Consider the following 27,351-nt stretch of genomic DNA (forward strand, 5'->3'; position numbering starts at 1 on the left):
AAATAGCGAAACAAATTTAATTAATTTCCTTTTTTGAAATTATGAAAAAATTTCTTCAAGTCTCAAAATGAAAAACTAATTTATATTTTAACGTTTCTTTGTTGCATTTAAAAATATTTCAAGTTTTTTTGTAAAAATATTTCGTATTTAAATTGCAAAACAGATTTTACGGAAAAAGTGATTGTCAATATTTCTTTTTGGAAAAAAAAAAATGAAAATAAATATTCGTTTGACACGACGGAACATTTTTCGTAACTTGTGTCGCTTGAATTCTGATTATTGCTTCTAGTTTTTCAAGTTTTTTGCTCTTCCAGAGAGATAATAAAAGTTTTGTCATTTTTTACGATTTTTAATATACAATTTTTGTTTCTAAAATCCGTCGGAAAATATTTTTCATTTAAAAAGAATATTTAAAAAGAATATCTTAAACTACAAGGATGTTTCTAACTCTGCAAAAAGAAAAAACTTGCCTCGTGAGAGAATTTTTCCAAGTTGCAGAAATTTGAATTTAATTTTCCAAACAGACGAGTGGCTCTTAATGGGAATTTCCTCAAGATTTAATGATTGATCCAAGATTGATGAGTGTAACTCGTAAGACAAAAAAAATGAGTTACGTTCTCTATATATTTTTTGAATCTCAATCTAAAGTCGATAATCAATCATGATATTCGATCTGATAGGATTTGAGGGTTGCTGAAAGCGTGAAGTATCGGCTTTCATAGATAACGAGAATTTTTTTAAAAATACTTTTTGGTTTGTTTTCATTTCGTTATGCTCTTTCTTTCTCTCTCTCTCTCTCGTGAATATAGAAAACCGCGATTTTGAATTAAAATCTCGATCTGTATCGAGTTTGAAGATGCAAAGCCTGCGTGGGAGCTGGCCGCAAGGTAAAAGCGATTGGCTTCACGTTTGGTTCGAGTGACTTGATTTTTGTACTGGCATCGTTAACATGAGCGGCAGCAACTTCCTCCGCAACATCCATATTCTGTGTCTTTCTTGCCTTGGGACGACATCGATAATAATAGAATTCAATCACCAATGTGAGACAAGCCAATGCAATGCCTACGAAAATCACAATGAATACGCCGCCAATATTTTGAATGCTGATTCCATCATTTCTGTCCGTGTCCCGACCGCAAACCTTTTTCTCTTCATTTCGATTCCACCATTTGTCCTTTAGCTTCTCCAATTTTCTCTTGTTCAGCAGTACCAAAATTCTGTCGAAAAAATTGAAGATTTTTATTTAAATTATTCAAAAAATATAAATAAAAAAAAATAAATAAATATAAATAAAATCCATTTCTTTTTGGATTAATTAAATTTTTATTCAACGGAATATTTTAAACATTATTTTTAGCCTTTCATTGTTGAATACATTTTTAAGAATAATTAATAAAAGTAGAAAATTGTTTTTCCTCAAGTTAATTTGATATTTGTTTTCAAAGTTTGAAAAACAATGTTATTTTAGATTGATTAAAAAGTTTCAATGGAATATTTCACTTTTCAATAATAATATCAGAGCTATTTATTTTCTTCGCTCGCCTGAAATATTGGAAAAGCCTTTTGCTGAGCAAAGAAACTTGATTGTGATTTATAAAGCAGATTTTTTTTTATATCACATTCAGCGGGAATAAAATAAAGATGAACAACGCTCTCTGTGAAAATTTTCAAATTCTGATAAATTGGTGAAAATTAAAATATACTAATATTCATTATTATGCAAATTAAAAAAAATTTGTTATTTTCAATATATTAATTTCAACTTCGAAGCTAAAAAAAATCAATTATTAACTAATTTACAAACTAATAAATATTATTTATTGTTTTCAAAAACTTTAATAAAATGTTTCGCAGGAATTTAATTATTTTCAGTACAATTTCAATAAAGTTTCTCAAAAGAATTCAATTATTTTTAAAAATTTGATAAAACTGTTATAATATAATATTTTAATTAAAATTCTTTAAAAGATTCAATTTTCGAAAATTTTAATAAAATTCTTAGCAAGATTTCAATTATTTTCATAATTTATACAATTTTTAACAGGAATTAAATTATTTTAATTAATTTCAATAAAATTCTTCACAAAAATTTTATTTTGACAAATTTTAATGAAATTCTTTATAAGAAAAAAATTTGATTTTTTCCCTAAAAATAACAAATTTTTTTGCAAAAAATCAATTACATTGAAATTTTTTTATTAAATTCTTCATGAAAATTGAAATATTTTTAATATAATTTTAATTAAATGACTCGAAAACATTCAATTATTTTAGAAAAATTTAATAAAATTCTTAGCAGAAATTTAATTACTTTGAGAAATTTTGATAACATTATTCATGAGAATTGAATTATTTTCATAATTAATAAAAATTCTTAGCAGGAATTTAATTATTTTATAAATTTTAATAAAAGTCTTCACAAAAATTTTGATAAAATTGATTATGAGAATTGAATTATTTTCGTAATTAATAAAATTCTTAGCAGGAATTGAATTATTTTGATAATGATAAAAAAAATCAATAAAACTTTTTATAAGAAGAAAATTTAATAAATATTTTTTAAAAATTTAATTCTTTTCATAATTAATAAAATTTTTAACAAAATTTCAATTATTTTCATAATTAATAACATTTTTTGAAAGAATAACATTATTAAAAAAAATTGTAATAAAATTTCTGAATAGAATTTAATTATTAAAAAAAGTAATTCTAACATTCTTTGCATAAATTAAATTACATTTAAAAATTTTTATGAAATTTTCTAAAAGAATTTAAATATTTTTAATATTACTTAAATTAACTGTTTGGTGAGAATTAACTTATTTTTAAAGATTTTAATTAAATTTTTCGCAAAAAATTCAATTATTTTGAAAATTTAGATAAATTTTTTTATAAGAATTCAATTATTTCAGATTCAATATTATAAAAGAAATATTTCTAATTGGAAACAATCTAGTTTAATTTATTTTGTGGTATTTTTTAATCTTCAAAGCTTTAAATTAGAATTGCATTAATTTTAAAATTCAAAACATTAAAAAGAAAATTATAAAAATTAAGATTCAAAAAGAAAACAAAAATAAATAAAATAATAGTAAATTAATTAATTAATGAAAAAAAAATAAAAAATATAATTCAAACTGCTATCAAATTACCGGAATACAACGATTATTAATATAGATTTATTATTTGATCCTTCATTTGTAAAGATACTCTCAACATTAAACTCGTATCGAATTAGCGTTAAAGTATCAAATTATTTGATAATTAGCGATAATTGGAGGTGCTTACGCATTGTTAAATTGATCCTTCAGAGGTGATCCTTGTTTAACGGCAATAGCGTATGGTTTTCTCGAGAATTCCTCGCCAACTTGTTTCAAATCGCAATTTGTTATCGTCAAATATTTAATGTCAGTGGCGTCTCCAATTAAAGCGAATTCATTAGTCGTATTTACTTTTCTCACTCGATTAACAGCTTCTTCAAGGGATTTCGGAAATTTAGCTTCCTTCATTGATTGAAACATTTTTGTGTACTTATCGCTCACAGGATAATCCCAAACGGCAAGTTTCGCTCTCTCCAAATCGCTGAGACTGTCATTCAAACTCATGTCCTTCCAGATGCTAAATCGCAAAAAAAAAAATTATTTCATTAATAAAAATAAAATTCCATACATGACAAAAAATTATTTCTTTTGTGTAAAGAAAAAAATATTTACCTCCTAATGGAGTTGAAATTTTTATATTTACAAAATATTGAATATTTTCCCAAAAGTTTATTTTTCAAAAAAAAAAAAAAAGTTTCAAGTGAAATTTATTCTGAGTTGATTTTTGTTGGACCAAATTGTTGAGTAAACATTTCTGGTTACTCTCGTTTTTTTTCTGCATTTACTGGGGAAAAAGTGCACAGTAATGTTTACACAACATCAAAATCAAACCACACGTTTTTAAATAACAAAAAATGAAAAAAAAAAAAAAGAAATACAAGAGGCAGATATAAATGAATAAAAATGAATAAAAATGGGGTAAACTAATGATTGTAGAAAAGAAGAAAGGGTAAATAATATTAATTAATATTTCTATTAAGTAAAAAGTTTTGGAATTTTCTTTTTTTATTTTATATAATATTTTAGCTCGCTATGAACTTTTGATGCGAAAGAATGTCTATAATCGATAACAATTGCTTATTGATTTTCAACTCAAGGAAGGAATGAGAAATTGGAATTTCAGAAAATTGACAGAAATGGTTACATTTTCTGGCATTCATTTTTATCGAATATCTAAATTGCCGGGGCATTCTTTTTTGAATCCCATATATCTCATCTTCATTAATCAAATTTCTATTTAATGGAATTTTCAGATCATTGAATTTTCAATTAGTCAAAAATAAATATTCGACACAAATATCAATGAATTTGAGAAAAGGGATTAAAATTGTTTTTTTTGCTTATTCTGTAAAATTTCGAAGAAAGAAGGTTAAATTTCCAAGACATTATAGTTAAATTTTGTCAGTAATTTAAACTTGTAATGGAAATTTGAATTATTAGCTTTCGCGTGTAATTTATGAAGTTTATAAAGCCTCAATTTGGAAACAATACTATTAGAGGTAAGCGAATTTGCATATCTAAGGTACTTCACTTTGTGAATAATACAAACTTGAGGTACTAATCAATTTGATCAATTATCGTAAGAGGAATAAATTTTGGGTTTGCACAGCACTGTGGCAATAGTTTTCCAAGGGCTAAGTAGAGACACTTTGCAACTGCCGATGTTAACTACATACATTTCCTTCTATTTCATATTATATATTGGTTCCTTGCACTAAATACATATTGCATTGTGCCTTCAAGTTTAGTTTTTAATTTTAAATTTACATTATAGAACTATTTCATTTACTTCCATTATTCATGCTACTTCGTTTCTCTCAAACACATTCGATTGTTCCCATAAATTTTTCTTCAAATCCAAATTTACAATTTCTCATTCCTTTTTTTCTCTTTTCTTTTTTTTTTAATCTTCCCTTTTTCATCTTTATCTGAAATATAATTTTAGAATTAAAAAAAAGAAATTAGAATTAGAAAAAATATAATTAAGACTAGAAAAAATATAATAGAATTAGAAAAAAATAATTAGAATTACAATGACAATTATTAGAAAATAAATATTGAAAGCAGTTGAAATTAATAATTAATGACAACGATTTATCGACTAAATTCGTTTGTAAATTGACTTTAAACAAATCAAATTATATACACACGCGATTCAGTGTGAAAGTCAAATTCAATTATTTCAAATTAAATTACATTAAAAATTTAATAATTTTTTTATTTTAAATTACAATTGTTTCGATTTTGAATTAAATGAATAGTTAAATTTACAAAAAAAGGGGGAAAAAACTACAAATTGGAAAAAGGACAAAAAAATGTTTCACTAGAATTATTTATAATAATAATTTATAAATAGTAAAATTTTTTGCAAAAATTCAATTATTCTCAAGAAAATTTTATAAAATTTCACGAAAGAATTCACTTATTTTCTAAAATTTGAATAAATCTTTGGAAACAATTCAATTATTTTCAATAAAATTTCACGAAAGAATTTAATTTTTTTCTTTCTTCATTATAAAATTTTTCAAAAGAATTCAATTATTTTCTAAACATTTAATAAATTCTTCGAAACAATTCAATGATTTTTTTAAATAGTATAATCTTTGCAAAAATTCAATTATTTTTAACTAAATTTTAATAAAACTTTACGAAAAAATTCAATTATTTTCTAAAATTTTAATAAATCTTTCAAAACAATTCAATTATATTTTTTAAATAGTGTTGCAAAAATTCAATTATTTTTAACAGACTTTCATGAAAGAATTCAAATATTTTTAATTTTTAATAATATTTTTCGAAAAAATTCAATTGTTTTCTAAATTTATAATAAATCCTTCGAAACAATTCAATTTTTTAAAAACTTTTCGTAAGAATCCTGATGATTTTAAAAATTTTTAATAAATTCATTGGAATAATTCAATTATTTTTATAAGTAGTAAAACTCATCGCAAGAATTAAATTATTTTTTATAAATAATAAAATTCTTTTCAGGAATTCAATTTTCTTCAATAGAATTTTAATAAACTTCTAAAATGAAATATTTAATTGTAATTATTAACAGGTACGATTATTTTAAAAAGTTGAAAAACATTTGTTGTTTAATTCAATTGTTTAAAAAATTATCAATTAAAATTATTCAAAAAACTACATTATTTCTCAAAGAAACATAAAAAAATTCTTCAAAAGAATTTAATTTATTTACAAAAACTCTAATAAAATTGTTTAAAAAAGTTTAATTTTCTACAAATAATTTTAATAAAATTTTAATTGTAAAATTATTAATAATTACAATTATTAAGAAAATCGATTATATTCAATAAATTAATGAAACGTTTTGAAAGAATTTAATTATTGTCAAAACCTTTAATAGTATCTATTCTTCGAAAGAATTGAATTATTTTCTATATATTTTAATAAAATTCCTTGAATGAATTAAATTATTTTAGAAAATTGTAATAAAATTCTGAGAAGTATTTAAATATTTTCTCAAATTTTTAATAAAATTCAATAATTAAATGTTCAATAAATTTCAATTATTACGAAACATAAATATATTAATATATATATATATAATAATATTAATATATAATAATAATATATAATAATAATAATAATAATAATAATAATATAATAATAATAATAATAATAATAATAATAATAATAATAATAATAATAATAATATATAATATTAATATATATATTAATATTAATATATATATATATTTATATATAATATTTGAAAAATTTCAAAGAAATTGTTCATAAAATTCAATTACTTTCGATTAAAATTATTAAAGAAACTCCATTATTTTAAAAAAATTGAAAGAAAATCTTCAAAAGAATTTAATTACGATTTTTAAAAATTTTAATAAAAATCTTCGCGAGAATTCAATTATTTTCATAAATAATAAAATTCTTCGGAAGAATTCAATTATTTTTATTAATAGTAAAATGTTTTTTGCAAAAATTCAATTATTTTCAACAAAATTTTAATAAAATTTCACGAAAGAATTCAATTATTTTCTAAAATTTTAATAAATCTTTCGAAACGATTCAATTATTTTTTGAAATAGTAAAATTTTTGCAAAAATTCAAATATTCTCAATAAAATTTCACGAAATAATTCAATTTTTTTTCTTACTTCGTTAGAAACTGTTTTAATTTTTTTTGTAAAAATCAAATTATTTTCAACAAAATTTAAATAAAATTTCACAAAAGAATTAAATTATTCTTAAATTTTTGGATAAAATTCTTTGCAAAAAAATTCAATGATTTCCATGACATTAATATTAAAATTTATTTATTTATTTATTTATTCAAAAATAAGTTTTGAAAATATTTGAAAAGAAAAATTATTAAAAAAAAGTTTAAAAACAAAAAAACAAACAACAACGATTATTAATATAGATTTCTGACAACTTGTTAGAAAAAAATATTTCTTTCCACCAAATATTATAGTGTCTTTGTAAATATTTTTTCTTTAGTCATTTATAATTAATTTAAATATATATTTTCCTTTTTTCTCGGTATTTCTAGAAATCATTACGTTATTGACATTTTCGAGTTCGATTCCAAATTTAGTTACCACATAAAAATATGTTTTTTTTCCTAGTCATTACATGACGTGTATTATTTATTTCGATCAATAAAAAAAATTCCATACGAATGTATATGAAAAAAATGGAACGAATGTTAAATTTACAATTTAATTTTAATTGAATTTTGAATTCCTGTAATTTGTCCAAATTTCTCATTATACACGAATTTAAGTTTTCCAATTAGGAAAATTGTCATAATTTCTCAAAATTGCTTGTGAATTGGGAAAATTTGCTGAAACTGGAATTAAACTAAAATTTTTAAAAATTAATTATAATTAAACTTTGAACACAAAAACGGATAATTCGATTAAAACAGATTTGACAAATTAGTTGAATTTAAAAAAAAGAATCTGTTTGAAAATAATAAAATTAAGTTAAGGTTTTTGTAAAAAATTTTTTTCGGTTTTTGGAAGATGATGAAAAAATAATTATCTTTTTTATCAGGTCAACAAAAAAAAAACAACTACAAGTAAAGATAATAAGAATGAAACAACGCTTTTAAAAACAAAGAACTAGAAAAGAATCGCAAATTTTTGAATTTAACTTTCTCTCTTTGAGTTACAAAGAAATAATTGTAAAAGTTCAAGAGAAAATAAGTTTTCGTTTTTAAAAACGTTGCGGACTTGAGCCAGAAAATAGATTTAGAAACACAATTATCTTTCAAAGAAATAATTTTTAAATTTTAACTTTTAAATTACAAAATCAATTTTTAAAATAAAAAAAAATTGAACTTACTGATAAAATTTATCCTCAATGTTTGACATCCTCTCAAAATACGTGTAGGCGCCGGAATTTTCAATGACCGAATACTGAACCTTATACTGTGATGCAAGTTGCTCGAGCGATTCAATAGGAACCTCCAATCTTGAGACAGTGAGAAACGCAGCCAAATTCGCCGTATACGATGCAATAATGATAAATCCAAAGAGCCACCAAGTTGCGGCGACAAGTCTTCCAGAAAGATTCTTCGGCGCTTCACCACCGCCTTGCGGTGTCAATGATGTCATGCAAAACCAAAGGCATTCCTTTAGCGTAAATTCCCTCTTCTCCAAGCTATTCTTATATTTTTCTCGATTATTTTGATAACTGTAAGGTGAGAATCTATCGAAAATCCAAAGTAAAAAGCTCGTGAAAAAATAAGCAGCTAGAATGCATAACCAAACGTCGGTTTCCAATACGGTTAAAAATTTAAATAGTGATGATTTTAATTTTGGTTTTTGCATTAAAATCGTAATACCAACGAGATCATAATAAGGCACAGTGTAATCAACAACATTTTCACGTTCAGCCATAACTGCCAATGTACCAAGTGCAATATCAGCTTTTCCATCCTTTAATTCCTTTATCATTCCATTCCAATTGCCATTCTCATCCATATTTCCATATTCCTTGTCGGCAACTTCTTCAATTGTATAATTAAATGGTACCGTTTCACGTATATAATCAAGTAGATCAATGCAGTAGCCCTTCCATGATCTTGACACATTATCGTACATCACAAATGGTTTTTGAATGACCGTAACCACACGGTAACTTTTCGGTGGCGTAAAACCCGCCATTAGGCCCTCGTTTATTACCTTTTTTTACAATACAATCGAAAGAATTTGTAAAATAATGACAATTTTAAGGCAACAAAAATTCACTGGTAACCAAATAAAAAAAAAATTCAGAAAAATTAAAACGAAGAATGCAGCGAATCGATGGTCATTGTGTTTTTATTGTCAGTATCGATGCTGATAAATGGAGGTCACGCAGGAACGAAGGGTGAACTGCAAATGAGGAGGTGTAAATGTCGTTCGTCAGTCAACAAAAATGTAACCAATCGATATTTGGTGTGCGTGCGATACTTGGGTGTTAAAGAAAAAAAAAATATATATATATATATTTTTTTTAAATAAACATACCTTCAAGGACTCATCGATATTGGCCGGCCACGTGGCAACTGGCTCGTCAGATACGACAATTTTATTGTAGATATTTACAATGTTGACGGTCATGTTGAATTCCGTTTTATGGTCACCGTTCTCTTCGCCCCAAACAAAGTTTGCATAGGTCGAAGTGAAACTTTTACTCTCGGTCACTGCCTTTAATTTTGGTAAAAGATTCAAGTTTCTCTTCGGTACATTGCTGCCTGAAAAAAGTTATTTTCCGTATTAATATCGCTCTTTTTATCTTTTGAAATTACACCTTATTTTTTTCAAACATTTTTTATACAGAAGAAGACATTAGATTTTAAATTTGCTAAATTCTCTATTTTTGAGAATTTAATTTAATAAATTCACGTTTTGCAAAAATGTAGAAGAGAAATCTCTTCAACATTTTTCCAAAACTTAAATTTACATGTGAAATAAATATTCTATTAATAAACTGAACAAATCGATTATTTGAAAGAAATAATTATTTTTCAAGGACTTTAGAATGAAATTAAAAAATATAATACCTTTTTTTTGTAAAAATAATTTTTGATAAAATATACTTATTCAAATTGGTATTTTTCTTAAAAGTGGTAAAAATAGGTTCATTCACCTTTCGCATTATTTTGATAAAATACGGTAATTTTTATTAAAGTGAAAATTAATGACGTAAGAAAAATATACAATTTTATAGAATTATGAGGAATTCACTGAATGAAATACGTAAGAAATGACTTATTTTGAAATCGAAAGGAAATTTGTTTAAAAATAAAATCTATAAAAATAATTTTTTATACGTACATAAAAAATAATTTGGAGGAATTCTTAATTTGTTAAGAATTTGTTAAGAATATTTTTTCTTAATTCTTAATTTGTTTTCGATAAAAATTCTTAATTCTTAAATTAAATTTCGAGCAAATGTTCTTTTTTTTCAATATATCAGAAAAAATGAGGAGAAATATATATTTCTCGTAAATTATATTTCAAGATTTTTAATTATACATTAGTTTTTTAATGCAAAAGAAAATTTTCTTTTTTCCAATAGCGGGCTTCGCACTCGTTAATTAATTAAAAAAAGTAGAAAAAAATAGCTTTAAGACTGTAAAGGAGTTGAGTAAAAAAGTTGCTATCGAAAAATTAAATTTGACGACTAAACATACTCGTTTTTGTCGATTTAATGGGGAAAAAAGAAATTTATTTTATTTAGAGTTATCAAACGAATTTTATTATGCATTTTCTTGATTTTCAGTAAGAATATTAACTTCTTTCCTTGTTCTCCTGATAAATTCAATTAAAAACTTTTGTTTTTTGTAAAATTTAATTATTTAAGTTTAATTATTATTAATTATTAATTATCAATTAATACTTTATTGAATTATTATTCAATTTTCCAAATTTTAAGTTAGAATTCTTCAAGAATAGGATTATAAATAAAAAATAATTTTTAAAAGTAAAAAAAAATTCTTTAAAATATGGTAAAATTTATTTTAAAACTATTCGACAAATTTTCTAATTTTATTTTTAAATTTATAATTTTATAAATTAAATTAATATTTATTATTCTATAATTTTTAAAAATATTTTCGAAAATTCAACCATTTTCAAAAAATTTTAATTACAATTTCTCAAAGACCTAATTTTTGTTATTAAATAAATATTTGAATATTTATAGTTATTCATTTTTCTACGAGAATCAAAATTTTAAATAATAATTTTAATGAAAAAACTTTTGATATTTAATTTTTTCTAAAAATTACAGCTGCAATTCTTTTAAAATTAAATTATTTTTTGTAAGTTATCAGTAAAATTATACAAAATTTTTCAAAAACCTCTCATTTTTTCAGAATTTCTAAATTTCAATAATTTTTGTTAAATAAATATTTAAATACTGATTGTTATTTATTTTTCTATAAAAATTAAAATTTTAAATACTTCCAATTGAAAAACCTTTGGAAATTTAATTATTTCTAAAAATTATATATGTAATTCATTCAAAATACAATTTTTAAATTAAGTTATTCAAAACTTGAATAATTTTTGTTAAATAAATATTTTAATTCTTATAAATTACTATTATTTTTTCCATAGGAATTAAAATTTTGAATAATTTCTATGTAAAAATTATGTACGACTATAATTTTTGACATTTTTATTCTATTTTTGAATTTTTTAATAAAATTATTCAAAATTTTAATAGTTTTTTAGAAAAATAATAAATTAATAATTTTTAAAAATGAATTATTTACATGTTTAATAATAATTTAATAATATTTAAATAATTATTATTAAATATTTGAATATTATAAAACATTATTACAATTTTTTAAAAATCCCATTAATTTAGAATTTCTAAATTAAATTATTCAAAACTGTAATAATTTAAAATTGTTAACTGCTTAAATCTTGGATGAATTCAATCATTTTTGTTAAATAAATATTTAAATACTTGTTTTTATTTACTTTTTTAAAATAATTAAAATTTTAAAAGATTTCGATTTAAAAACCTTTTGAAATTTAATTATTCCTAAAAATTACAACTGTAATTCTTCCAAAATTCAATAATTTTGTAGAATTTTCTAATAAAATTATGAAAACTTTATTTATATTTTTTTTAATTAATATTTTGGAAATTTTTTAATCTTCAATTATTTTCTAAAATTTTTACTAAAACTCTTTTTCAAATTACTTCTTGTCAGAAAGTTTTAGAAGAATTTAATTATTTAACTACAAAAATAAATAATTGATAAAATAATTTGAATCGACTAAAATTTGATTAGATTACATTAATTTGGATTTATAAAGTTAATTTAGTAACAAAATTTGTTTTCCTCTATTGTATATCTAGTAAACAAGTTAAATTGATGATTCCTGAAATTTATGATTACTTGAAAGAATATAAATATCAATTTTTCTATTTCAACAATTTGGGGGTCTAAAATGGTGCAAATTTTCGAGAAAAGTAGTTTTTACTGGCAATAAACTACAAAAAGTATTCAAATAATAGCTAAAAATTGTAAAAAAAAGTATCGAATAGGTTTTAGCAGATGAGTGCGAAGCCTGTAAATTAAATTTAAGGAAAATTTTCTTTTCTTCAATAGCATGAAATATGAGAACAAATATTCAGCTTACGTTATATTTTAAAATGCAAATGATGTATTATTTCTGTTTATTCTATTTATGTATTATTTATTATTAAATTTGAAAGAAGTTAACAATTATATAATTAACAATTATATTTTTCAAATTAAGCAGCTGTGCTGTCGATACATTGAAGCCCATGAGCTTATCGAGATTTATTCAAGATATTTAATTTATTTCTGTAGATTGATTCGGGAAAATTGTTAACTTCTTTCAAATTTAATATTTAATCACCGAATGATAAATTCGCTTCCTTCAATTATTATTTATTATGTTATCAAAAGAAAATTTCACTTTTCTCCAATAGCATAAAAAATAAGAAATATTCTTCGTAAAAATTATATTTTTTACCATTAAATTCTTCGCAGATGATTTGCTCTCGTACAGCAGGCCATTCGCCAGCATCGATGGCCGCTTTCATTCCCATAACGGCGATTCGTGTCAAATCATAGTAAAAGGCGGAGCTTATCAACGGCTTAGGTAGAAGTCCTTTCGAAGTGAGTTCGGACAATTGTGGTTTATTGAGAAATTCCGGTTTGATGAACATTATCGTGATATTGTTGACCTCACAGGATGGCATAAATTCATCGAGAGTTATCATATACCATGCATAAAATCGTCCTGTATAATTTTGTGATTCAGCAATTTTCATAGCCATGCAAATTGTTTCCTGATTGCCTAAAATAAAGAAGTGCACAATGTCCAAATCGCGTAGACGTATTATTTGCTCGCGTGCCTTGTCCACATCACTTTCAATATCCACCATCACGTGACGCGTTGGAACATTAAGAAGAAGACTCTTGTACTTATGGTCCATTATGAAATCGCTATTAAACAGGATCATTGCATTGTCTATTGATTTATTATCTAAAGCTCGATTATTTATCGTTCTTAGACACAATTGTCTGATAATTTCTGGCACGAGATCCGCTGGTGGCATTACTTGAATTAAATATCCTTTTTGATCGTCTGTCAATTCTCTCCATCGTCTGGAACATTTTTTTTTTAAATGGATATATTTTAAATATTTTTGCCTTTGTGAATTTAATTTAATTTTTATCAAGTGTTTTTAATAAAATAACTTACCGTAGATCTCCCTTTTGACCGAATTCCCCAGAGACGGTCGGTAAACCAAGTGCGGCAGTGATTGCGTTAACAGTTTCAGTTGCCATTCCAGACTTTGTGATATCAAGAACTAAATCTGGAATTTTAGATCCAGATCTTCCTCCTAAAAGGGTCATATTCCAGGTTCCGCAAACACGATTAAATGTACTTTCAGCATCCGAATTGTTTATGAGAACAATGTAGATTTCTCCCAAATAATCAGGATACTTATCCTTTAGCATATTCAAAGCGCTGGTGACACTTTTGTTGGCCACATCATTTTCTTCGTCATTGATGATTACTTGAAAAAGAAAAAAAATGAGTTTATTTTAACATGCAAAACTTGATACTTCATAATACTTTACAACTTCAGGGTTGCCACAAATATTTTATTTTATTTTTCCATGATTTCCAGACAAAAATTTTCACTTTTTCCCTGACCCTAAAAAATATTCTGATTCACTCTTAAATATATTAGATACTCCAAAAAAATGTTCTATTACATTTATTTAAAAATTTCTTTAATTGTAAAATTATTCAAAAACATCAATAACTTCTTTTTTAAATAATAAATATTTAATCATTATTATTTTTCCGTAGGAATTAAAATTCACACCTTTTTGAAATTCAACAACTTATAAGAATATTATTACAAAACATGAAAAAACTTTTCAAAAAAAGTTAATTATTTACAAAAATCCTAATAAAATCCTTCGCAAGAATTCAAAATTTTTACAAGTAGTAAAATTTCTCAAAAAAATCCAATTATTTAAAAAAATGTAATAAAATTCATTGCAAGAATTCAACTATTTTCATAAATAATAAATCGATTATTCGGTAATTCATTTGTAAATCAATTTTTATTAGAAAATTTTAGAAGAATTCAATTATTTAAATTAAAAAAAAATAATTTATTGAATAATTGAAAGTTTGATAAAATTGAATTCTCATAAAGAATTTTATCACCAAATTTTTAAATAATTGAATTTTTTGACAAATTTTAATAAAATGTTTAAAAATAATTACATTTTTCGAGGAATTCGATTAAAATTGTATCAAAAATAATTAAAATCCTTCGATGAGTTTTATTATTTATGAAAATAACTTAAATTTCTCCAAGAATTTTATTTAATTTTTCTAAAATAATTGAATTTCAGAAAAGAATTTGATTATTTAAAAATAATAAACTTAAAATTTTGACAATAATAATTTAATTCTTCCAACAAATTTTATTCAAGTTTATAAAAATAATTGAATTTCGGTAACGAATTATATTATTTATATAAATAATTTAATTCTTGAAAAGAACTTTGTTAAATATCTTTTAAATAATTTAATTCTTGCGATGAATTTTATAAAAATCTTTTTAAATAATTGATATTTTCGAAAAATTTTATAAAATTATTGTAGTTATAGAAAAAATTGAAAGTTTTCTATTAAAATTCGTCGTAATTTTATAGTTTACGAGGCAAACATAACACATTAACTTGAGTAGTGATAATTGAAATAAATAGAAACTCAAGAAATAGCAAAATAGTTCAACTAAAATTAAAATACTTGTCACTTATTAAAAGTGTCACTTATTTTTTCCTTTCAATGAATACAAGTAGCTCAACAGTTGAATTATTTCCAGTTTAATCAAAATCATATTAATAATAAAGTAATAATAAAAATAAATAGAAACTCAAGAAATAGCGAAATAGTTCAATTAAAATTAAAATAGTTGTCACTTATTAAAACTAATTATGTTTTCATTTCAATGAATACAAGTAACCCAACAGTTGAATTATTTCCACGATTATTTCCATTTTGATCAAAACCATATTTGCTGCTTCATCTATTTATTATCACTTCATTAATTATTTCCGTTCTTCCGAAACTAAAATTTTGTAAATAAAACATTATAAACGCTTTTAATCCTTTTAATTATTACAAACTAAAATATAAACAATCGGATAAATATTTTATACTTTCGAGGTTATTAACAAAATGAAAAATGTAAATAAACTGAAGTGAGCAGAAGATCTATAATTATTATTTTAACCAATGACGTTTTAATTGTCCAGAATCTGATTTGTGGTTGGAGAGAAATTATAGTTTTTGAAAATTGCCGCGCGCATCACGTGATTCTCAAAGGTCACGTGACGTCCGCCATTTTGTGCACATCTAGGCATAACCTAAAAAGAGTTTGGAAAAGTCAGTGTGCTGGCTAAACTTTTGCATAAATTATGATGATAATCAAAGTTTAAAAATTAAAAGAGTCGAAATTAAGTTATAGGAAACATAAAATTATGTGTTAATGTAATATTTTACATTTTGCAATGAGTATAAATGAGATAAAACAGGAATTAGCGGGCAACATTCGTGGCTCTCGGTGTGCATTGTGTGCATCATTGCAAAGTATGGTAAGCAATTTTTACTCAATATTTTATATTATTCTGCCAAATATTACTAATTATGCTACTATTGTTAGTGTAGTTACATATTTTTTTAATTATAAACATTCGATTGCAAAAAATTTTAGTTAATTAGCATTAATCTATCCTATATCTTTTTGTCAAAAAAAATTTTTCCTAAAATGGATATAATTGTCGCAATTAACATCTGAATTGCTTCCGACATAATAAAAAAGAATTATATTTAATACTTTTTGCTATTTTTTGGTTTTATTCTGTAAAATTAAAATCGAAAAAATTATTTTATGGATTATGTTTTAAAGTCCGGTTTTTCTCTTTTTTGTGATTGGTGGAAAGTTACAGTTTTTGAAAATAGCGCGCTTTGTAATTTGCAATAGTCACGTGACTTCCGGTTCAAACCGGAAATGTACTTGTGCGCCATTTTATGCGCATCCCGCGCATCCTTTTGTACGAACATAACCTTAAAAATTTATTGAAAGTTCAGTGCGTTCAGTGTGCTGATAAAATTTTGCCTATTAATTATATAAAGATCAGAAATGCTTAATAATTAAAAATATCACAATTCAGTTACTATTAGCATCGAATTTGTTCGTTAAATGTAATATTCCCTTTTGTAATAAATGTGACGGGGAAAAAATAGGAAACAGTTTCTACACTGCTTTCGGAGCATTTTTCAGAAGGTATATTTCGTACTCAGTTTTTACTCCACATTTTATAAATTTATTCATAATAATATTAGTATTGTTTTTTAATACTTAAATTTTTTAATTATTTAATTAACCTACAAATTGCCTATGGCTATTTTTTGCTTAAATTAATTGATAAAATCCTGTCAATTTATGCCAGGAATTATTTCCAATTTATTAAAAGAATAATTATGTTTAGGTTTTTGTTTTTCCTGGTGGAAAATATATAGAGTAGAATCTTTTTTTTAATATTATTCAAGTATTTTTATTTGTTAACAATGGGGCATCTTTTTTTTAATATTATTCAAGTATTTTTATTTGTTAACAATGGGGCAAGAATGCAAAAATAAAAATTGAATTCAAGTTTTTTTCTCCAATGAGATTTGAATTTGTCATCAGAAACTCAGTTGTCATTGGATGAAATTTGTCGTTTTTGAAATTCGCGCGCATCACGTGATACACAAATGGCCAACTTCACACCGGAAGTACTCCAAGGCGCCATTTTGTGTTCATCTGTGTGTACGAACATAACCTTAAACTTTCGTCGAGAATTGACGATAGTCAGATAGTGTTGGCAAAACTTTTCGTGTTTATTATTTAATTATTATTAAATCTCGCAAAGTATAATAATCAAATTGTGTTACAATTAACAAAAGATTATAATTGATTCCAAATAAAATTGTACTTCATAATAATTGTGACGAGATAAAACGGAAAATAGTTCCAATATTTACGAATTTCGGAGCATATTCTGGGTATTCTGCAAAGGTGCATAAACATTTGGGAATTAGTTTTTAACGTTTTTACACCATATTTATGAATAAATATTTATTAATAGTTATTTTAGATATTGCATTTTTCAAAAATTAAAATTAAATAATTAACTTGAAAAATTATAATTCCAAAGTTTTAACCAAATTATCAAACTAACCTCCAAATTGACAAATGACAATAAATTTCCAAATAGGCCCAAATAGTGAAAAATTCCGTTAAAAATTTTTACATCAGTGATCATAAAGTTAAAATTTGTTACAAAATATTGATTTTATCCATTAATAGATAAAATAATAATAGAGAAATAAATAGTGTTCTAATAATAGTTTAGTGATAAAAAATAGAAAAAGAATTATCGTACAAGAGTTGAAAAAATTTTCTTATAAATCAAATTATTAATTCATTTATATTGTTTCAGGATGATGCTGAGCAGAAGAGAAATGTAAAAGACTATCTGGACTCATCGAGGGGGAAATAATGATAACAACGAAATCTTCGACAATTTCGCAGCTTCCGGGAGAATTTTCTTTAAAAGCCAAAGGGAGTAATGGAAAATCAGAATTTTTTTCACAGCATCGCCTCACGGAAATATTTAGAAAGGTACGACTACTAAAATTAAAAGCGTTTCTCCTTTGTTCACTTTTCAGTTGAAAGATTAAATTTTCAATTAAACTTTTATTTCACAATTCATCAAGAAATATTTCTTTCTTCAAAATTATTAAAAGTATTTTAATTGATTCTGTAGCTTGGAATAAGAGAATTTTTAAAAAATTAATATATCAAAACAATTATAATTTCTACAAAGAAAGAGAATTATAACAATTTTATGATTAAATATTTTTACGATTAATTAATTTTATTAAACACAGAATTTTATCCAATAAAAAAAATTTTTATTTTTCGTTTTAAATTGATTAACTTCTTGGTATTTAAATTTAATAATTTATGATTGGAAAAATTGAAAGCTAAATCTTAAATGATATTTTAAATTAAAAAATTGTTTATGAATTCTAATAATTTTTTTTTTTATTTTTGAATTATTTTTTTGTTTTCATATTGGTTTTCAATATTGTGGGAATGTAAAGTGAATATATGGAGAAATAAGTAGATAGTCTCGGTGTATGATCAGGCGAAACTATAATTCCATTTTAAGTAGAGAGAATGGTTTGTCTTTCACCATATTATCTTATCGCTGGCAATTTTTTTTTTCAAATGGCAAAGTGAAGGTAGAAAATTGAAAATTTTCTCTTTTTAACTGAAGTCAAGGTTTTTTTCAATAAATAAATATTCTAACCTTTCGAAAAAATCGTTAAATATTTCATTATCTTGACTTTAAATAATATTAATAATAATATCTTGACATTTCATAAGCGAGTTTATTATTATGAAAATATTATAATGAAATATTGATTTTAATATTCATAAAATCCTGAACGTTTAAATAAAAAGTATTTATTTATTTTCTCTTCAAATAAAAATTTTATTGTTAATAATATTGCACCACATATAAAAAAATTGCATTATAAATTTTGAAAATATTTAAATTTCATTTCTAATTTTTCTTTAGTCAGTACTTTTTCGATATATTTATAAGAAAAATATTTCGTTCATTTGAACGTTAAGAAATTTTGGATCTTTGATTTTATATTTCAATATTATTATTTTGTTAAATAATAATTAAATTCTATATTTTTTAATTATTATTAAAATTTAGTAATATTTATATTTTATATTATAATTATTATTAAAATTTAATAATATTTACATTCTATATTATAATTATTATTGAAATTATATTTAAAAAGTAGTATTCGAAAGAATGTGATATAGCAATAATAATGAGGTGATTTTAAAAATGAGAAATAAAAAATAAATTTTTATTTTGAAGAAACAATGTCGGAAATTAAATAATTTTTCAAAGTCAGAGAAGAAAATATAATTGAAATTTCCCAAGTTATTATTCACACCAAGTCTTCGTTTCAAATTTCAACTTTCTCATTTCTACAGGGGAAAATTTCTATAATTTCTCATTTTCACCTTCGTTTTGTCTCATCTACCGGCCACAAGTACTGTAATATTCGTTTCTGTCTTTCCATTTTGAGAGCTTATGCTGTCTTCCTTTCCACTTACATTTTCAATTTCTCATCAAGTTGATTATTTTCTGCTAATATTTTATTCAACTTTCTCATTTTTCCTCAAATATCCATTATCTGTATATGGACACAAGTTTCTTTCTTTTATTACATTTTTTTTCGTTTCAAATTCTTGTATTTATTTGTTTATTTATTTATACAATTTTTATGAGTTTTCGAAAAAGAAGGAAAAAAAATATTTAATTTAGAAATTGAAAAGAAAAATTCCAGGATAAATTTCTATCGTAAATTTGATTGAAATTAATTTATTATAATTGACAATCAATTATTATTTTGTTTAATAAGAATAGTTATTACTATTTTTATTAGTTTTATTATTATTATTATTTTTATTATTATAATTATTATTTTCTTTATAATTATTATTTTTATTATTATTATTATTGTATTAAAGTTATTTATTTATTTAACTTGTCTACATCGTAATAATGGTTCCAAGTGGAGTTTACAACGTTTATAATCAACGATTTAGAAAAAAAATATTTCTCTAAGCAATTTTATAGGCATTTTTGCTTGGAAAAGGTGTAAAATATTTTTCTGATCAATTAGCTTAAACAGAAAAATTTGTAAACAGAAGAATTTTTATTATTTTTTGTGCAAAACATTTTTTTGAATTGTTAATTATTATTTAATAATTTTAATAATTTTTTTCTTAAAAATTCCAAAATTAATTTAATTTTTCTTGTGTTGCGTTTACAATTTGTATACATAATTGAATTTAAAATTGTTTGAAATTAAAGTTTTAGAAATATTAATAATTTTACTCAAAAATTCGAAAAAAATGTAATGTTTCAAATTTTACTAAAAAATTTGAAAAATAATTTAAATTTTCAATTTTTATAAATAATTCAACTTAAAAAGTTTTCAAATTAAAGTTTTAGAAAATTTGAATTAGAATTTAATAATTTCACTTAAAAAATCTGAAAATAATTGAATTTTACTAGAGTTTATAATTTTGATAAATAATTGAATTTCTAAAGGTTTCGATTTAAAGTTGTAGAAAATTTGAATTTGAATTCAATAATTTAAAAATTTTTACTTGAATTATTTGATAATTTAATTTGTAAATTGCAAAAATAATTTAAGTTTACTATAGTTTCGTCTACAATTTTCATAAATAATTGAATTTCAAAAGGTTTCAGAATGAAATTTTTGAAAATTTGAATTTTAAAAAACATTAATTATTAAAAATTCCAAAAATGTCAGTTTTTTGAAAAATTTTTTTAAAGTAGTTAAATTTTTAAATACATATTTAATTGAAAAATTTGTGAAAATGTAATTCAGGGTTGCCAAAGGTCAGGAAATTCAGGAAAAAGTCGGGGAAAGTAAAATTAGTCAGGGAAATCAGGGAAAAGTCAGGGATTTTTAGTAAAAGTACTGGAAAAAATTGAAATTCCTTAAATTCAATTATTTTCAAAAGTTATAAAAATTCTTCGCAGAATTTCAATTATGTTCAAAAATTAAACAAAAATTCTCGTCAAAATTTCAATTATCTTTATAAATAATAAAATTCTTCTTCGAAATTCAATTTTTTTTTTAAATTTTAATAAAATTCTTGGCAAAATTTCACAGGAATTCAATTATTTACAAAATTTTTAATAAATTTCTTTGAAATAATTTAATTATTTTGATAAAATTTACCTAAATAATAAAATTCTTCTCCGAAATTCAATTATTTTAGAAAAATTTTAATTATTTTCATAAATAATAAAATTCATCGCAGGTTTTTAATGATTTTTTTATACAATTTTAATCGAATTCCACGAAAAATGTAATTATTATTCTTAAAAATTTAATTAAAATTTGTCAAAAGAATTTATTTATTAAAAAATTTGTTGATAAAATTCTTTACGTGAATTTAATTTTAACAAACATTCAATTATTCAATATTATAATATTATAAACGTTGTAAACTTTACAGATTTTTAATGAACTGTCTAAAGGATCTAATTTAAAATTATTATTATTTTTCTTAATGTCATATCATTAAATTATAATTATTTAAAAATTGCCAACTCTATTAAAATTAATAAAAATTATTTTGAATTTAAATGAAATTTTCCTCAAGTGTAAATAATTAGAAGAAATTATTTTTTTTTACATAATTAATGTAACAATTGACTCTGCGTAATAAAGGAAAAGTTTAGGCGAGAACTTTAAAATATAAGGGAATTCTTTAACTTCGACATTGCACTGTTCAAAGTGTCACGAGTCATACTTTCTTTTTTCTTTTCTTGGCTTTTTTTGTCAGAAAAAGCCCTGACTTTAAAAGTGAACGACATTTCTTAACGACCTGTTTCTCTTGGAACAAAAACTACAATGAACCTGCCTTTACTTTACGAGCTTTCTCTTCTCCCACTTTATTTTTTATTTTTTTATTTTTTCTTTTTCATTTTAAGACCAGTGTTTCGAGAGTAATACGATGTTAGAAGGTCGAAATGTTAAAAAAGAAAGCACTTAAGTAGGAAATAAATTTCAAAAAAAGAAAATTATTGCGTGAAAATTCTGTTCGTTAATTAATTGTTAATTGAAATTAATAATATATTATTTATTAGTATTTATTGAGTTAATTATAATATTAAATTAATTTAGTTAATATTATTATTAATTCAATTGAACTTGAAATTTTCTACAAAGAAAAAGATAAAACTGGAGACAAATAAATTGTGATAAATAATTATTATTAATTTAATTGAATTTCAAAATTTTTTTCCAAAGAAAAAATAAAACTGGAGACAAGGAGATTTAAACAAATAATTATTATTCATTTAATTGAGTTGCAAATTTTTTTTTTCAAATAAAAAATTGAAAAGAAAAATTTATAGAGGAATAATAAATATAAAATAAAAATAATATTTGAAAAAAAAGTGATACAAAAAGTTGTTTTGAATTTAATTGATAACAATGTGATTTCTTTCTGGAGTGTTTTTGGTGTGTTTCACTGAGCACAGTTAATCCTGTGAGATCAAATGAACTCTTGATTCTTTTTTTTTCTTCACTTTTCTGCGTCACTGATTTTTTTCTTTTTTTATTGTAAGGTTAACGCGAGAACCAAAGGTATTTCTTTTCTGGCACTTTGATCTTTTCTTCTGCACTCGAAATGAGAGTAAAGTACATTTCTTTTAGTTTGTGACTACAATTCAATGGGAAAAAAATAATTGTGTGGAAAAATTTGCTTATTCATTTATTTATAGAGTAAAATTTTAGTTTTTAATTTTTTTTCCAAAATTTATTTATTTTTATTTATTTTTATTTATATTTTTAATAATAATGATCAGATTAAAATTTAATGCAGTCATATTTTTAATTATTTATTTACGGGGCTTGAGTATTAATTATTTTTTAAATCAGATAAATTTTATAATTTTATAATTATTATACACTCGAATAATTGTTTCGAATTGAAACAATTCATTTAATATTTGATATTTTTTTCTTACCATTATTATTTCTTTTCAAAAAATTTTTTTGTTTTTTTCCCATTGAAATAAAAGAATGCTTCGTCTCATTAAAAAAATTTTCTTTAAGAAAAAAATTTTTTTTTTTTATTCTTCACTGGATAAATTTCCTTTAAGCAGTTATTTCAAAAATGCTGTTTCAGCACATGGCTCATGCTCGTTACTTTATATTCTTTAGGTGAACGCAACCTACACCACGTAGAACACGTAAAGGAAAACTTCCGACATTCGTAAACTGAACAGAATAATAATGAGCAATGTGATTAGTCAACTTTCATACTTTTGTATAAAATGTCGACCTTTTGTGCAATTATTGTTTAATTAATTACGATTGCTGAAATCGTTTGTGTGCAGTGAAGCAATTTTATGAGACAATTTCAGTAGAAAAGGTCAGTGTGCCGTCAGACGGTCAGGCGATTTCTGTCATGAAATACATTATTATTTTCTCATGAGCGTGGAATAATTAATTTCTTTTTGTTTATTTGATTTCGATTTTTTTAAATTTTCTTCTGAGGGATAATAAAATAATGACAATATTGACTTTAATAATAATAATAGTAATAATAATAAAAATTTTAAAAAAATTAATAATAATAATAATAATAATGAGAATATAAATAACAAGTAATAGTAATAATAATAGGAATTGATTATTTTTTTAAGTAGAATTGGTTAGTTTTTTGCTAACTATTAAAACAAACATTCAGCAAAGATTTTTAATAATAATTATAGTTATTTTTTACTAATTTTAAATTTAGAAAGAAATTTTGAAAGTTTGTTACATGTTTTAGTATAATTAGAATTTTTTTTTATTTTTGTTAAAACTGGAATTAAAACTAGAAAGAATTAAAGAGCATATAATTAGGAATTATAGTCAATTTTTACTCAGCAGAGTAAAAAACTTTGTTTCATTACTTTCAGTGATAATTAAAGTAATTCTTTAAATAGCGTTTCTAGGTAAAAACTGAAAAACTGTGATAGCCTGTAAAAGACATGAAATTTTAAAAAGTGAATGGAAAATTTGGAAAAATCGTAAATATATTTATGAATAATTAGTTCCTAGAGAAAAACAAAAAAATCTGTTAATTTAAAACTGTTTTCTGAGTAAAAGACGATAATTCAGTTAGTAAAGTTTACTAAAAGAGTATTGAATAAACGTTAAATTATTTTTCAAATTTGTTAAAATTATTTCTTAAATAAAAAAATTAAGCTTAATAATAAATAAAAATAAATGAATTGACTTTTACTGTTAATTCTATTACATGTTTACTAAACTGTAGTTATAGCTAATTAGTTAACTATAAAGAAAGTTTACACTTTCATATCATTAATTATTAATTTCATTATTAAAATTAATAAAAATAATTAAATTATAATAATTATTAAGTTAATAATTTTTACTATTCATAAAAATTTGAATAATATTAAATTACTAATATCAAACTTTGTTAATTTAATTAAAAAACCAAACGTTATAATTATAATTAAAAATCATAATGCATATACTAATAATAATTAATACTTTTTTAAATATGAAATAATTAATACTTTTCTAAATAATATGCATTAACAAATTATTAATTAGTGATTTTTGTTACGTAATACATTTTTTTCTTTATTTTATAAATGAATAGAATTTTAATTCATATACTCAGAAAACGGTTGATTTAAATCAGAGATAAATTTTCAATATCTATAGCAGTAAGAGAAAAATCTTTATTTTAAAGGAAATAAATTTGTTTCTAAAAGTTTTTCCACTTACTGTCTATATTTTTAATATGATTTAATATTTAACATAATTTAATCAGATTAAACTTAATCTGGTGTTTTTGAATCTAAATTTACGATTTCGACGTTTTAATTATGATGAATAGTTAGTTTTTAACTATGATGAGTAATTAGTTTTTAATACGGATAGGATTGCCCAAAAAATGTTTTGAAAAATCAAAATTTATTTTAAAAATAAAAAATTTGCGACTTATAATTGATTTTAAATTATATTAGGATGCAAATTTTGTTTCGCTCACTCTTTGCCTTAGAGTAAGATTTTAATTTTCAAGGATTTTTATAGCTGAAAAATTAATTAAATTTTAATTAAAAATTAATTAAAGAATAACAATTCTGTTTTGTAGAATTAGAAAAAACGTTTTTTGAATATAGCAATTGATATAAAAATAGAACTATGGAAGGATTCGAAGCGTCTTGACGCATTTGAATTTATTAATACGTAATGAGTAAAATTTACTCCTTATCATTTGAATTAATTTACTTGATAAAATTGTACATTTTATTTTTATTCACTCATTATTGTAAGTGCATCAAGAGAAAAAGTTTATATCAAGGAAATAATTTATTTAAATTAAATAAAATTATATTTTTCTGATGGCTTACTAAACTATTTGTTTTAAATAGTTTTTATTCGGCACAAGTAAAATATTTATTTTAATCAAATTAATCTAACTTTTTATTTGGTTCAAATAAAAATTTTATTTTGCTTATTTAATAAAATTTTCATTTAAAGCAAATAAAAAATTCATTTGTAGCAAAAATGGTAGTAGGGAGTCAACATTTTAATAAGTAAAATTCTAAGTGAAGAAGATACACTTTTTGACAAAATTGCACAATTTAAATTAAATTTACAATTACCAAATGTTAATATGGTTTTAATATTGAAAAAAGGTAAAACAGTTTATTTGAAAATTCATTAATTTTTATATTACAAACACTCAGAGGCAAAGGGAATTTTGTTGCTGAAAACAATAAAATTCTTATTTACTTAGAAGCAATTAGTCGCTCTCTAAATTTTATTTAGTAAAAATGTTTATTAATTTGACTCTAACTCTTAGTATTTGATGATTTAAATAATAATTTTATTTTTTCTTTATAAATTTTAATTAGTAAAAATGTTTACTAATTTTAATTAGTGACTGACTTTTTGCTATTGAATTAGTAAATTTTACTAATAAATAGTAATTTCTACAGTAATTATATAGTAATTTCTAAATAGAAATTTTATTCGTAAAATTTACTAATTCAAAAGCAAAAAGTCGGTCATTATTTCAAATTAGTATTACAGAAAATTATGGGGCATTATTGTAACACCAAAATAGATTAATATAATCTCTCTAAATTTGAATTAGTAAAAATGTTTAGTAATTTGAATTAGTGCCTTACTTTTTGCTTTTGAATTAGCAAATTTTACTACTAAATTATTATTCAAATTAATAATTGTTATTAAAATAAATAATTAAATAAATAAATAAATTGGTAAAAATCACTATTAGTAAAATTTACTAATTCAAAAGCAAAAAGTCAGTAACTATTTCCAATTAGTAAACATTTTTACTAATTTAAATTTAGAGAGAATCTGCAAAGCTTTAATCCATCAAGAATTAAAATAATCCATCGAAGAAATATTTTTCTAGAATGTTTTAAAAATTATTTGATTTTGATATAGACACATTTTTTTACCGAAAATATTAATTCAAAAATAGACCCTTTGTAATAACTCTTACATAAACATTTTTACTAATTTAAATTTAGCCCAATTTTTCTAAGGATATCAAATTGAGACAAAAAACGAATCAAAAGGGTTGCGAAGCAACGTTTTGATTCGTTTTTTGTCTCAATTTAATATCCTTAGAAAAATTGAGAGAGCACATTGATAAATACCATATTTTCGGGGTTTATTGTAAATGTAAAATTGAAAAAAAGCAAATGATTTCAAAATTTTTATTTTTTTCTCTAATTTAAATTGTGGTACTAAAGTACTTCTTTATGTAATATGAAAAGTTGTGTCAAGAGCGCTTTGATCTTCCTTAGAAGAAAAATTCATTGATATAAAAAGAGGGGAAAAAAGTTGTTAAAAAACCTACAGAGATTGACTGGCCTCGACTTGGTAGAAGTAGGTCGTACTGGTGGTGAGTTGTTTTGGCCGTGGACCAATCTTCCGGTAAACAAGAAGAGGCCGAAAATGATTAGGGCAAGCCGGAGGCACCTCATCGCGCCG

At 22.4% G+C, this 27,351-nt stretch overlaps 1 protein-coding gene across 1 annotated transcript; it reads right to left on the reverse strand.

Moving 5' to 3' along the window:
* Positions 1-138: 138 nt before the first annotated feature.
* LOC122504338 (ionotropic receptor 25a) lies at positions 139-27,351 on the reverse strand. The gene is made up of 7 exons (XM_043615406.1): positions 27,218-27,351; positions 13,837-14,155; positions 13,102-13,739; positions 9,604-9,830; positions 8,435-9,276; positions 3,289-3,618; positions 139-1,217 (listed from the first exon to the last, which is right to left on the reverse strand). The coding sequence occupies exons 1-7, from the start codon at positions 27,342-27,344 to the stop codon at positions 827-829; spliced, it is 2,874 nt and encodes a 957-aa protein (XP_043471341.1). The 5' UTR covers positions 27,345-27,351; the 3' UTR covers positions 139-826.

The sequence above is a fragment of the Leptopilina heterotoma genome, unplaced genomic scaffold, assembly GCF_015476425.1.
Source record: "Leptopilina heterotoma isolate Lh14 unplaced genomic scaffold, ASM1547642v1 Lhet_292, whole genome shotgun sequence".
Taxonomy (NCBI): Eukaryota; Metazoa; Arthropoda; class Insecta; order Hymenoptera; family Figitidae; genus Leptopilina; species Leptopilina heterotoma.